Raw genomic sequence first — 12,433 nt, forward strand, 5'->3', positions numbered from 1 at the left:
TTAAATTCCAATTCCCTTGATAGATTCTAATTCCTTAAAAAACATTCCGTGAACCAAACGCTCCCTTATTTCTTAATCTAACTTGTTGGTTACAAACAGCCCCCTCTTTAAAAGTCAGATGAAAAAATTATTTAAAATACCCTTAATGATGAAATTATACTACCAATCTATAATGTTTTAATATATTATCATTAGTTCTTTAAATCAATTACTTTTACATCAATTATTTACATCACTCGATGCCGTCTCTGTCAGCACAGTTGCCCCCACCACCACACCGTCTCCACCACAACTACCGCTGCATTATCGAAATATTGTGTTAGTCAACTTATACTCGAACCGAAATCTAAAAGGAGGTTTTTTTTTTTTTTTTTTTCATTCACAAAATTGCAAGAAATTGGTAACAGACTAATAACATATAGCCCAGAAATACATACACATTTCAGCCCAAAAATCATAAGAAAAAACCCTTAACACACACACACACCAAAAAAAAAAAGTAAAAAAAAAAATAAAAACCCAAAACACACACACAAACACAAACACACACCGACCCGCCTCTCCCGAATCTTCCCTCCGTTTCTCTCAACCTTTTTCAAAGAAAAAAACAAATAAAAATCAAATCTTTACACAAAAAACCCAATTCAAATCAAGCCCTAAATTCATCAATGGGGAAAGATGAAGAAGATATGAGGGGTGAAATGGAAGAGCGTCTAATAAACGAAGAATACAAAGTATGGAAGAAAAACACCCCTTTTTTATACGATTTGGTTATCACCCACGCGCTCGAGTGGCCTTCGTTGACTGTCGAGTGGCTTCCCGACCGCGACGAGCCAGCTGGCAAAGATTATTCTGTTCAGAAGATGATTCTTGGGACCCACACTTCTGAGAATGAGCCTAATTATTTAATGTTGGCTCAGGTTCAGCTGCCTCTTGAAGATGCTGAATATGATGCTCGACATTATGATGATGACAGGTCTGATTTTGGTGGATTTGGTTGCTCTAATGGCAAGGTTTGCTTTTTTATCATATTATATATCTGTATCTGTATCTATAATGTGGATGTTTATATATGGATTTATTAGAGGGTATGTTGTGGTTTAGGACTTTAGGTAATAAAGCAGGTTAATTTATGTACTTTGTGGTGATTTTTGGTGTTTTTATTAATGTTTGGATTATATGGATATGTGTATGTGTGTTTGTATATATGTAATGTATGTATTTGGGGTTACATTTTGGTTTAGGTATAAAAACAGGTTAAATAGTGTTTTTAGTTGTGATTTCTGGTGTTTTTGTTATTGTTTGGAATATGTGATTGTATGTATGTGGGTGTTCTATTGGTTACATTCTAGACTTTTTGTATATATTTAAAGTAAGTTAGGGTTTAGGTTTGCAGGCGCTTGTGAAATAAGGAGTCGGTGTTTCTGATTCTCTATTGTTCTGTAGCTTCATAACTGTATATGTATGTATTTTGAGGTTATGTTGTGGTTTATAGATGAAAGTAGGTTACTTTATTTATTTATTTTTTTGTGGTGAGTTATGTTTAGTTTGTGAAATTAGGGCTACCGTTTAGCTTATGTTTTGATGTTCTAGTCATGTTTGTGTTTATGTTGCATTTTTGGTGTTCTGTATACTTTGCATTGTTTGTTTGGAATATATTGATTTATATGTGTATATATGTCTGTTGTTTGTATTTAGATGTGTGTCTAATTGAGGTCATGTTGGTTAATTTTGTTTTTTCAAGTATGGTGTTGTGTTTAATAAGTGAAATTAGGGTCAGGTTTTTCCTTTATGTTTCATGTTGTTTAGGCTGTTTAGCTTCAAAAGTCGGTAATCGTTGTTTTGACTTTTGAGTGGTGCTTATATGTTTAATACGTATACATATATATCGGTTATGTTTGACAAAAGTAACTGTAGATGGTAGTTGTGGCTGTTATTTGTAGCTTTTAATTAGAGCTGTAAGTTGTAGCTTTTCATCAAAGCTGTTAGTAGGATCTTTTATTTTTAGTGGTGTTTGATATGGTAGCTGTAGCTGTAACGAAAAAATATATAATGAATATAAAAAAACTATTTTATGTATATATAAGTAAATAAAATACTCATACTCAACTTAACTTACATATATAAGAGTAAAAAATTCTTCATACCTTAACTTTGACATATATATGAATGGCAACTACATTGCATAACCACATCTACTTTTACGTACAATCTACACAAACTTTTGGTATATTATATACTAGTTGAGTGAGAGCATATTACCATCTGTCATTCTGCCATGTATGTAGCTGCTATCATATCAAAGTAAGGTCATTTAAGTAATTTTTATATGAAAAGCTTGGAGCTTTTGTGCTAGTATTAGTAACGTTTCCTAACAGAGCTTTTCACCAAGCTTAAAAGCTTGAAGCTTTTCTTACCAACCAAAACTTTTAGAATTTTAGGAGCTTTTAGTTTAAAACAAAAAGCTAAAGCTCCTGAAAAGCTCTTGAAAAACTTGTGTCAAACATAGCCATAGTGATAAGAGTCTGAAAAAGGTTGATGTTTTTAATGATTTGGTTATCTAGTTGTTCAACTTCAGGAACATTTTAGTTTTTGTTTTGACTGGTGATTATGTGTTAAATGAAGTAAATTCCTGTGAGATGCACTTGACTGATACGTTTTCTGTATACATGGTCATAAGATTTTGTGATGTTTAATGATAGGATATGTGTTTATATAAGATACTCGCTATTTATTGTAACTTAGAAGATTTCACATCATATTTTTATGTATGTTTTACCAAAAATGTTAGCTTATTTTGCACAGTATACAATCAATCTTACTTACCTCTTAACATCTAAGAAGATTTTACACAGTCCTTAGCACTTTTTTTCACATTATATACATATGTATGTGTGTGTGTGTCGGCTTCTGTTGGTTAATTTTGTTTTCCGGGTGGTGGGTTGTGTTTATTTAGCAAAATTTGGGCTGGGGTTTAGGTTCTTATGTTTGATGTTGTATAGGTTGTTTAGCTTCAAATATTGCCAAGTTGTTTTGAGTGGTAAACTGGTAATGGTAATTTCAATGTGTTCAGTTACTATTTTGTGACAAGAGTTTCATGGTTTACAACTATGTCAGTCTATCTGATTTACTGTGTGTGGTCACAATTGAATGCTGATTAATACTGAATCAGAATCTGATCTGGGGTTTGTTTTATTGTTCAAACAGCATTGTATGCTGTCATGCTGAGCAAGTTCTAACATTGAATAGAGAAGTAATTGTATTTTGTGTTGTAGTTATTGTTTTTTATGTGAAGCTAGGATTCGGTTTAGTACCATGGCAGGGAGAAGAATTGTTTCAGGTGAAGTTGGATCATAAAAGGTTTTATGGTAGTGTAGTTCAAATATATAGTAACAATTCAGACGTGAAATCTCCTCGTGAGTGCTTGATAGTCACTTTAGTGCTCACTATAGTGATGAAATTCTGTTGTTCACTTTAGGGCTAACGAATGGAGTTTATGTTATGGTTTGTGTGTGTCTAGCTAATTATTAAGTATTCTGGGTCAGGTCTTTTATATGCCTAAAGGGTAAATTTATAATTAGGTTCCTAGCATTCTTAGCGTTCTTTGAGGTGTTGTATTGGTAAATACGATTAGTTTTAATGTGAAATGCATCTGGATTTGCTTGCGAACTCCGTAGATGATTATCTGATTTTATTTTAGATGTGAAGACAAAAGTAGAAAGCAGTTGTTAGGAGTAGAAAAAACTTGAGTAGGGTTCACATCATTATATTTATGGGAGTAAATTTGATACTATGTCGTGATTACATGTAAATAATGGAGCAACTCTGAAAGTTAGTATGGCCACAATCTCTGTTTAAATTAGCTTTAGCCTAATAGTCAAGTTAAAAGTCTGACATGGGCGGGTTTTTAAGCTATAATGATGTAATCACAGTTTAGTTTAGCTGTAATTTTTTCATCTTTGTGGACCCCACCTGTTGAAATTCTATTTAACGCTTTTGTTAAGTTTCAGTGCTTTACATGCAAATCATCTCTTGATACTAAATTTTTCTGCTTTTTCTGAAATCTGAATTCTTTTGGTACTTATTAGTGTATATGTTCTTTCTCTTGCAGGTACAAATTATACAGCAAATAAATCATGAAGGAGAGGTGAACAGGGCTCGTTATATGCCTCAAAACCCTTTCATTATTGCCACAAAAACAGTCAGTGCAGAAGTCTATGTATTTGATTATAGCAAACACCCATCTAAGCCTCCTCTAGATGGAGCGTGCAGTCCTGATTTAAGATTACGGGGCCACAACACTGAGGGGTATGGCCTATCATGGAGTAAGTTTAAGCAGGGTCATTTGCTGAGCGGTTCTGATGATGCTCAGATTTGCTTATGGGACATTCAAGGAACCCCCAAAAATAAATCGCTTGATGCGATGCAAATATTCAAGGTACTCTCACTTGTCATAGAATGGTTACCTTGCTACACGTATTTATTGTAATCTCACTAATTTAGTTATTTTCTCTAGATCTCTAGAATTACGTATTCGTTTACATATTCAAATGCATAATTCGATGGTCTTTATCTTTTTACCATCATGTAGACTTTTATAGGCCATTTAAGCATTATAAAGCCCTCTTTTTGTAGTGCTGGCCAATCTAGTTAGATTTGATCTTCTAACTTGTTACACATAAATACACACAAGAATATAACTAAATTTGACAGGTTTGTTCATTTTCAATAGGTTCATGATGGTGTTGTAGAAGATGTAGCTTGGCATTTGAGGCATGAATATTTATTTGGTTCATGTGGGGATGACCAATACGTGCACATATGGGATCTCCGATCTCCATCAGTTACCAAGCCTTCCCAAAGCGTCATGGCTCATCAAAGTGAGGTATGATGGCACCAAAGATTGTGCACTGGTGTATCCTTATACAGGTTTTAGCCAAAATTTTCATGTCTCTTGAACATGTAACAAGTAGCATGTATAGCTGTTTGGGATTTTGGGGGTGCATGCTTAAGCCCTCACGGCTAGTGTAAAAGTGAAGGACATTTTCTGGGAATGATATTCGGCAGGTGGTTATTGTGTGCTTATTGAGAGTGATAATCTGGTATTGATCAATCTGAATTAAAATCAGTTTAACTCTGGAGAAATGGGAGGTCGAAAATAGTTTTGGATGTGCTTTAGTTCTCTGAAGCTGTAATAGTTAGATCATTAAATGTTTGAGTGTTTGGCAAATTCTTATCATACAAGGAAATAGTTGATAAAATAACTAAAAATTGATTCAAGGGCACATATTTTTTATATCAGGGTTATACCAGGTAAACATGTGAGTTCTAGCTATCTCTAGACAATTGATATTGTTACAGCGATCTGTAGCTGGTGTGAAATAGATATCTGACTCCTAACTAATAAGGTAATATGCCCGAGTCTGTTTATTCAAATATGAATATTTCAATCTCAAGTCTCGATAATCAGGTGATCATTTTCAAAATGTAAATTGAAACTCAAGTTCTTGGAATAGGATAATTGGGGGATATTTGGGATTGCATATTCAAGTGTTCATTTAAGCAGTTACCAACCAGCTTACTTCTAATATAAGTAGATAGACACTACAATTGGCAAACCATGCAACCCATAAATTTTAATATTACCCATTCCGCTTGATTAACCACACAAGTATACAATGATTTATGTCTTGCATATTTTTTGACGTAGGTTAATTGCTTATCATTCAATCCTTTTAACGAGTGGGTTTTTGCAACCGGATCAACAGACAAGACCGTGAAGCTGTTTGATTTAAGAAAAATCAACTCTGCTCTCCACACCTTTGATTCTCACAAGTTCGTTCTTCCATAACTTTCATATACGTTGTCTTTGTTTTAATTAATACTCTCCAGCACCTGTTAAATGTTGTATTATATTACCACAGGGAGGAGGTGTTCCAAGTTGGATGGAATCCACAATGCGAGACAATTTTAGCTTCATGCTGTCTTGGTAGGAGACTCATGGTGTGGGATCTTAGTAGGTAAGCACTTTATTTATCCTATAACGTTGCTGTTGAACTCTATATTAAATTTTATACAATGAAAAATTGCATGTTAAAGATTTACTTTACATTGATATCTAAAAATGGCATTCAAATTCAAATTTTAAATGCTTGTGTTATAAGTTTATCACTAAAGCAGGGTTTCTGTACTGTAATGGGTGGCTGGGTCCTTTATTTGATATATTTATATCAAAGGTCAACACTTGAACATTGATATGTCATATGAGAAAATACTTTCTGTAATATGTATGTTTGTATGCTTGCTGTTTTCTATTTACATAATGGTTCATGGATGCTCTTACTTGTTTATTTTTTTACATCATTGTTAGATGCTGCCTATCTGAGAGGAAGTGTCATCAAATCTATTAGGTTTTTGCTGTTAGGAACTATATTTGTTTAAAGGGGTTATGTTTTCTTTAGGTGTGTTACATTTATGTAAAATTCTTCTGCTTTTCCTTTCTTTCTAATTTAATTATTTAGAGAAAACATTGTTCGAATCGATCATTTCATAAGTATATGGGTTGCAGTCACCACACCTCTGTAGCTCTACCAATAAGGCTTGCCAAACATTTGAACTGGCAAATATGCATTTCATGCAAGTTAAAAACAAAAACCTTAACGTGTGTCAAGCTGTACGGTGCAACCTGCAGTAAGCTAGTCAAGCTGTACATTAGAGTTTGTATGGCGGTAGGCTTCTGTAGAAGGAAACAAGAACATGCATTTTTGATAATCTTGAGCAAACCTTTTATATCTATCTGGGATAGTCTTGTCTTTGTCTATACATGTATTTCTATATTCATTAAGCTGCAAACAAACCATGGTCTCTTAAGTCCTACAGCTGCATTAGTCTTTTGTGTTTTCACATTGACAACGTCATAGTTTTATATCTTGAGTTTTCATATTATATGTAATATTACAAGTAGTGGAGATAAAGTAGGTCAGTTGGGTAATGTGCAGGGTTGGCCTGCAACATATTTTGTCGTCCTTGTTTTTTGTACAGAAAAAAGTGAAAATTATATACTTAAACCAAAAGATACTTTCAAATGCATCTTCAGTGTCAATACTGGCTCTTCTAGATTTGTTTATTTTTTTATATTATTCTAGTAAAAGATGAAACTTTAGCCCATTCGTTAATAAATGTGGTAAAATTGTAATGCATGTTATGCTAGGATTCACATTTATACAATTTGCTTTAGTTGTGTGACACAGCATCTCATGCCTCATGATAAGCATTCCATAGATCTTTTTACAACCGGCCAATTATTGTTTACCCTGTTTTTTAACACTACATGCCACCATCAATACTCTACTTATAACCCTTTGTTTTACTACACAGGATTAACCAGGAACAAACACCAGAGGATGCTGAAGATGGCCCACCAGAACTGCTCTTTATCCATGGTGGACACACAAGTAAAGTTTCAGATTTCTCATGGAACCCATGTGAAGACTGGATTGTTGCTAGTGTTGCAGAAGATAACATACTTCAAATATGGCAGATGGCTGAAAATATATACCATGATGAAGATGATATGCCTGCCGAGGAATCCCGAGGTGCTTAAATGTGAAGAATCTGTAAACCATCAACATAACTAAATGAACGTGTATCAATTGTTTTCCGTTTAAACCACGACATTATTACCTTCTGTGTTAATCGTTTTGTGTTGTTCTACATGTTATAAAAAATCACTTGATTAGTTAGTGGAATTCATGTATGTTTTTGATAGCTTGCAGTTGCCTTATAGAATTTGAACTATCTCAAACTTTGTTTTTCAAAAGTGAAACGTTAAACTGTTGCATACTTGCATTCATGTGATGTAGGGAGTTGTATACAACTCGGCCACTGGCTTGGAAGCCAAAAGTTTGAATGATATCTTGTTTTGGTCTGATGTGACCTGTTCTGCACGTCTATACCATCTCCTTGAAGTTTTGTTTGTTTGGTGCTGTAGGGAAGATATAAGGATGACCGTTAGGCTTGTGGTCAGGTGCACTAAAATAAAAATCAATATTGTAAGAGAGTGAGTCCAGTTTCTGTCGCACAAATCTAATTAACAAGTTCATTAACCTTTGTCAGTGTATGTTGTTAACTCTCATTTCAGATGAGATGAGAATCTATATTGTTAAGTTACAACATTGATTGTTTATTTGATTTGCAACTTGTTTGCTTGCACTGGTTTTGAGAAATCACTTCGAGCCCGATTGATTAAGGTGAACTATCATCAGAAATGGGAGGTGTTGTATGCTTGTATCACACTTAGAACCATTTCTTCTTGTTCTTCATCATCATCATCACAAAGTAGTCTTACACCAAACCCTGAAATCTCATCAAACTTATCTCCATTAATATCTCTGAATGACAATGTGACCAAATTCTTCGCTTCTTTCCATCCCCCGTTACATGTGCTAAAATTGCAGTATGCGGATTGTTAGATTGAAGGTGTTGTGTCATCATACTTAAAACCGTTTCTTCTTCTTGTAAATCTTCATCATCATCACAAACAAGTCTTACACCACAATTCTTCACCTCAACATCTTTGTTATCCCCGAATGAAAACGTGACAAAATTCTTTGCTTCCTGCCATCCCCAATCACATGTCTTTATACACAACCATATCAGTTTCTTATCTGTATTGTAAATTGGTATGGTCTCTAACAATCCTGCAGGAATTCCAGCAAGAGAGGCTCCATCAAAGTTGTTCACACAGAAACCTGGTGGACCGATACAAGGCTCCTTAAGCGTGAATACAACACAAAATGCATATCCCTTGAACTTAGAGAAGCACCAATTTGGAGGTAATTCCACCTTTACATGACTTCCGTTACTCTTACTTTTAAACCACCTTGGAATCGTATATCCATTAGATATTATCTCTAATTGTATATATTTGTTCCAACCATTATAATTAAATTTCTTTCCCAAACGTTTATGTTCACGCAAAGAACCACTTCCACCTAAGAATTCACGAATCCCTCTCTGGATTCCCAAAAAATTGACAAATAAAGAAAGTTGGCCTGTAGACACACGTGAAGTTGTAGATGATTGTCGAGTCTGCGCCATAGACACCTGGCAATCAATGGTAACATTCTCAAACATTTTGGGACAATCAAGGAAACCACATTGAAGAATACTTTGTCTGTGAATTAGCCTTGGTGGTTCTTGCAAGGAGGTACATTCAATTGCCAAAGCAGTTAATCTAGGTGGAAGTTCTGGTAACACTTTTAGCTTCTTGCAGCCAACAAGAAGTAGAACATTAAGACGAGAAAGTTGACTCAAACTTCCAGGTAACTTAGTAAAGTTGTTACCACACAAATCTAAACGTCTTAGACATGATATGGCTCCAATGTCATAGCACACTTCGGATATATTGCAGTTTCTAACTTTTAGCACCGTTAGGAATCGTAAACTTGCCAAAGAAGGCAACACCAAACTTTGTGGTTGCTTTTGGAAGATTGATGCCCACCAAGTAGGAGACTTGGTCTGTTCATATCTACCAATCTCTAGTTCTTCAAGGTAGGATAGAGATGATATGAAAGAAGGAAATTCTGTTATGGCTGTTCCATCGGCGTAAAGCTTCACCAAACTTTTGAGGGTGCCCAAAACCTGAGTCAGATTGTTCATTTTTAAGCACCCAGAGAGAATCAAAACTTGAAGAGAATCCATTTCAAGTTTGCAGGGAAAACTTCTAATTTGTATGCAGTCTCTCATATTTAACATGACAAGTTTCTTAAGCATTCCAATAGATGGGTGAAGCTTAAACAAATTCACACAGCCTTCAAGTATCAAGTTTTCGAGATTGGCCATCTCTGTGAAGTCAGGGGTAGTTGTTAGGTTACGACAGTGCCTCAGCTTCATCACTTTCAACGTTTTAAAACACTATAATCAAGGGCAAGAGGGAAAGATTTTAGACCATTGGCTGTTAAGAAGAAAACTCATGTATATATGAAAATGTAAATACCTTAGGTGTTGTCCAAAAGCTTTTGATGTTGCTGTAAGACAAGTCAATTGCAACAAGGTTCTCCGGATAAAAATTTGATGGCAAGAACTTGAAAGGATATCCATGCCAATAAATCAATTTTAGCTCATTGGATAAAAAAACCAAACTCCCAAAGAAGTTCACGTTGAAGTCCGTCGACATGCACAACTGAAATGACTGTCCAAAGTCCTTTGGTTCAGGATGAATTATTTTAAGGATCCGTAATTTTTTCATCTTGGAAAAAGCTTTACACCCTATGTGAACTTCTTTAGTAGATTTCTCTAACAAAAGGACAAGAACTTCAACTGCTTCAGCTGTTTCTGTTACCTAAATATAAGTAATAACATCATTAGATTGTTTGAGTAGTAACGTATGTTGCTTATAGCAAAAAGAGCACCATCTACAATTCTTATACTTACATTGTTTTCACTAAGTACAGCATAAACCTCTGACGGACCCCACAACCGGATAGGACTGTCGGTTTCTTCACGTAGAACTTCTCTTGCCATGCTTCGAATTAGTTCATGCATTTGAAGTGAGAAATCATGAGATACTTTAATTAGAGATTTATCCACTAGAACATCAATATTAGCATCCGGAAAACAACTAATGCTGTCAAGTACACGTACAGAAAGATCTATACTTTCCCCTATCAAGGAACATGCAATATCAAGAAATATCCTTTTCTGATCAAAGTCTAGACAATCAAAACTTGGTCGCAATTTTTGTTGTATCTCTGTATTTGGATAGATTTGGAGTTTATCCAATTCACTTCTCCAAATTCGTATAGGCTTTCGAAACAAAGCATTCCCAACAACTTTGAGAGCCAAAGGGTGCCCTTGTAAACATTTCACAGCTTCAAGCGCGAGGTTGTTGAAATCATGTGTAGGGTATGTTTGGCCAAAAGCATACAAACAAAAAAGCATAATATCTTCACGATCATTTAAAAACTCCGCTTCATAAATTTCATCTACTCTATGAGATCTTAGCAACTGTTTGTCTTTGCTAGTTAAAATAATTAAACTGCCGGGGCAAAACCAGTGATGCGAACCTGCTAGTGCTTCTAGTTGCTCGCGATGATCCACATCATCTAAAACAAGTAAGATTGGCTCACATGCTACCCTTTTCTTTATTACCATAATTCCTTCACTAATATGAGATATCTTCACATTTTCAGTTTTCATGATTTTATTAATAAATTGCTTCTGGACTTGAGGTAGCCCTTGTAGTTTGGTGACTCCTTGGACATCCTCACAGAAGCAACTTCCCTCAAAGTAAGCATACATCGAGTTATAAATAGCTTTTGCGATGGTGGTCTTTCCTATTCCACTAATACCACAAATACCAATCATGTTTACCTTACTTGAGCCAATAAAGCGCACCAAGTTCAGTTTACTTACACGAGCATCTACACCTACTAGGTTCTCACCAATATGCAAAGGCACATCACATAAGGTTTTGCAGATGTCCTTGGATATGCAATCAATGAACTTTGACTCATACCTGCTCACAAGAAATACATAAGAAGAGTTTTAATAGCCTTACAAATTAAGTGGTTTACACTAGTTGAGTTGGATAATTTTTACCCATTTGTCATGTTGTTAAGATCCCATCCAGATAAGCTACATGCCATGGTCAGAGCTTCCTTCCATTCATCTACCTCCGTTTGATTTGATACTTGATGTTTGGCTAATGCTTCAGCATAGTTCTCCGTTTGTTTCCTCACCACTTCGGGCTTAACATCATAAAATAAGATCCGAACTTCATGCATTGGCTTTTTATTTTGCTTGGTATTGAGAATCTTCACAAGTTCTCTGAGACACCATGATGAAGAAGCATAATTTTTGGAGAAAATAACTATCAAGAACCTCGAATTTTCAATGGCTCTGCAAAGTTGAGGAGATATTTCTTTTCCTCTAGGCATATCAATATGATCTCTAAAAGCATGAATTCTGTTTTGCTTAAAATCTTTTAATAGATGATCAATGAAGCTTTTACGAATATCTTCACCTCTAAAACTTAAAAACACATCATATTTCCAACTAGACATCTTCAACGATATATGATAGCTCTGTTCACAAAACAAAATTAGAAGCATGAAAATTATTGTACTTTACACGATTATGGTCATATGAATTAAGCTAAGTGCATACCAATGCGTTAGTGGCCTGTTGGTAAGTTTAGGACTAAGAATATGATAGTTTGACGATCTAAAAATAATACTCGTATAAATATTGGATGAGTTATTGAGTTTTCAAAAGATATACTAATTAATGGCTTTGTCTGAAGTCTCGAGTTCAAATCCAGACATTACGTTTAAATACTAAATTATGGAAAACTAAGCAAAAAACTAACTATTGACAGTGCCGTTTAAGAAAATAATAAAACAACAGGGAAATCATATATGTTCAAAATCAT

The 12,433-nt window shown here is 34.8% G+C and overlaps 2 protein-coding genes across 2 annotated transcripts; one reads left to right on the forward strand and one right to left on the reverse strand.

Moving 5' to 3' along the window:
• The first annotated feature begins 515 nt into the window (after nt 1-515).
• LOC122593514 (WD-40 repeat-containing protein MSI1) lies at nt 516-7,767 on the forward strand. Its single transcript, XM_043765933.1, has 6 exons — nt 516-1,013; nt 4,112-4,438; nt 4,733-4,885; nt 5,711-5,835; nt 5,925-6,020; nt 7,378-7,767. Exons 1-6 carry the CDS (start codon nt 669-671, stop codon nt 7,601-7,603), a joined length of 1,272 nt encoding a protein of 423 aa, XP_043621868.1. The 5' UTR covers nt 516-668; the 3' UTR covers nt 7,604-7,767.
• Nucleotides 7,768-8,343: 576 nt separating this feature from the next.
• Nucleotides 8,344-12,065, reverse strand: LOC122591804 (disease resistance protein RPV1-like). The gene is made up of 4 exons (XM_043764038.1): nt 11,602-12,065; nt 10,435-11,518; nt 9,998-10,342; nt 8,344-9,915 (listed from the first exon to the last, which is right to left on the reverse strand). The coding sequence occupies exons 1-4, from the start codon at nt 12,063-12,065 to the stop codon at nt 8,344-8,346; spliced, it is 3,465 nt and encodes a 1,154-aa protein (XP_043619973.1).
• Between the last annotated feature and the right edge of the window lie 368 nt (nt 12,066-12,433).

The sequence above is a fragment of the Erigeron canadensis genome, chromosome 3, assembly GCF_010389155.1.
Source record: "Erigeron canadensis isolate Cc75 chromosome 3, C_canadensis_v1, whole genome shotgun sequence".
NCBI lineage: Eukaryota > Viridiplantae > Streptophyta > Magnoliopsida > Asterales > Asteraceae > Erigeron > Erigeron canadensis.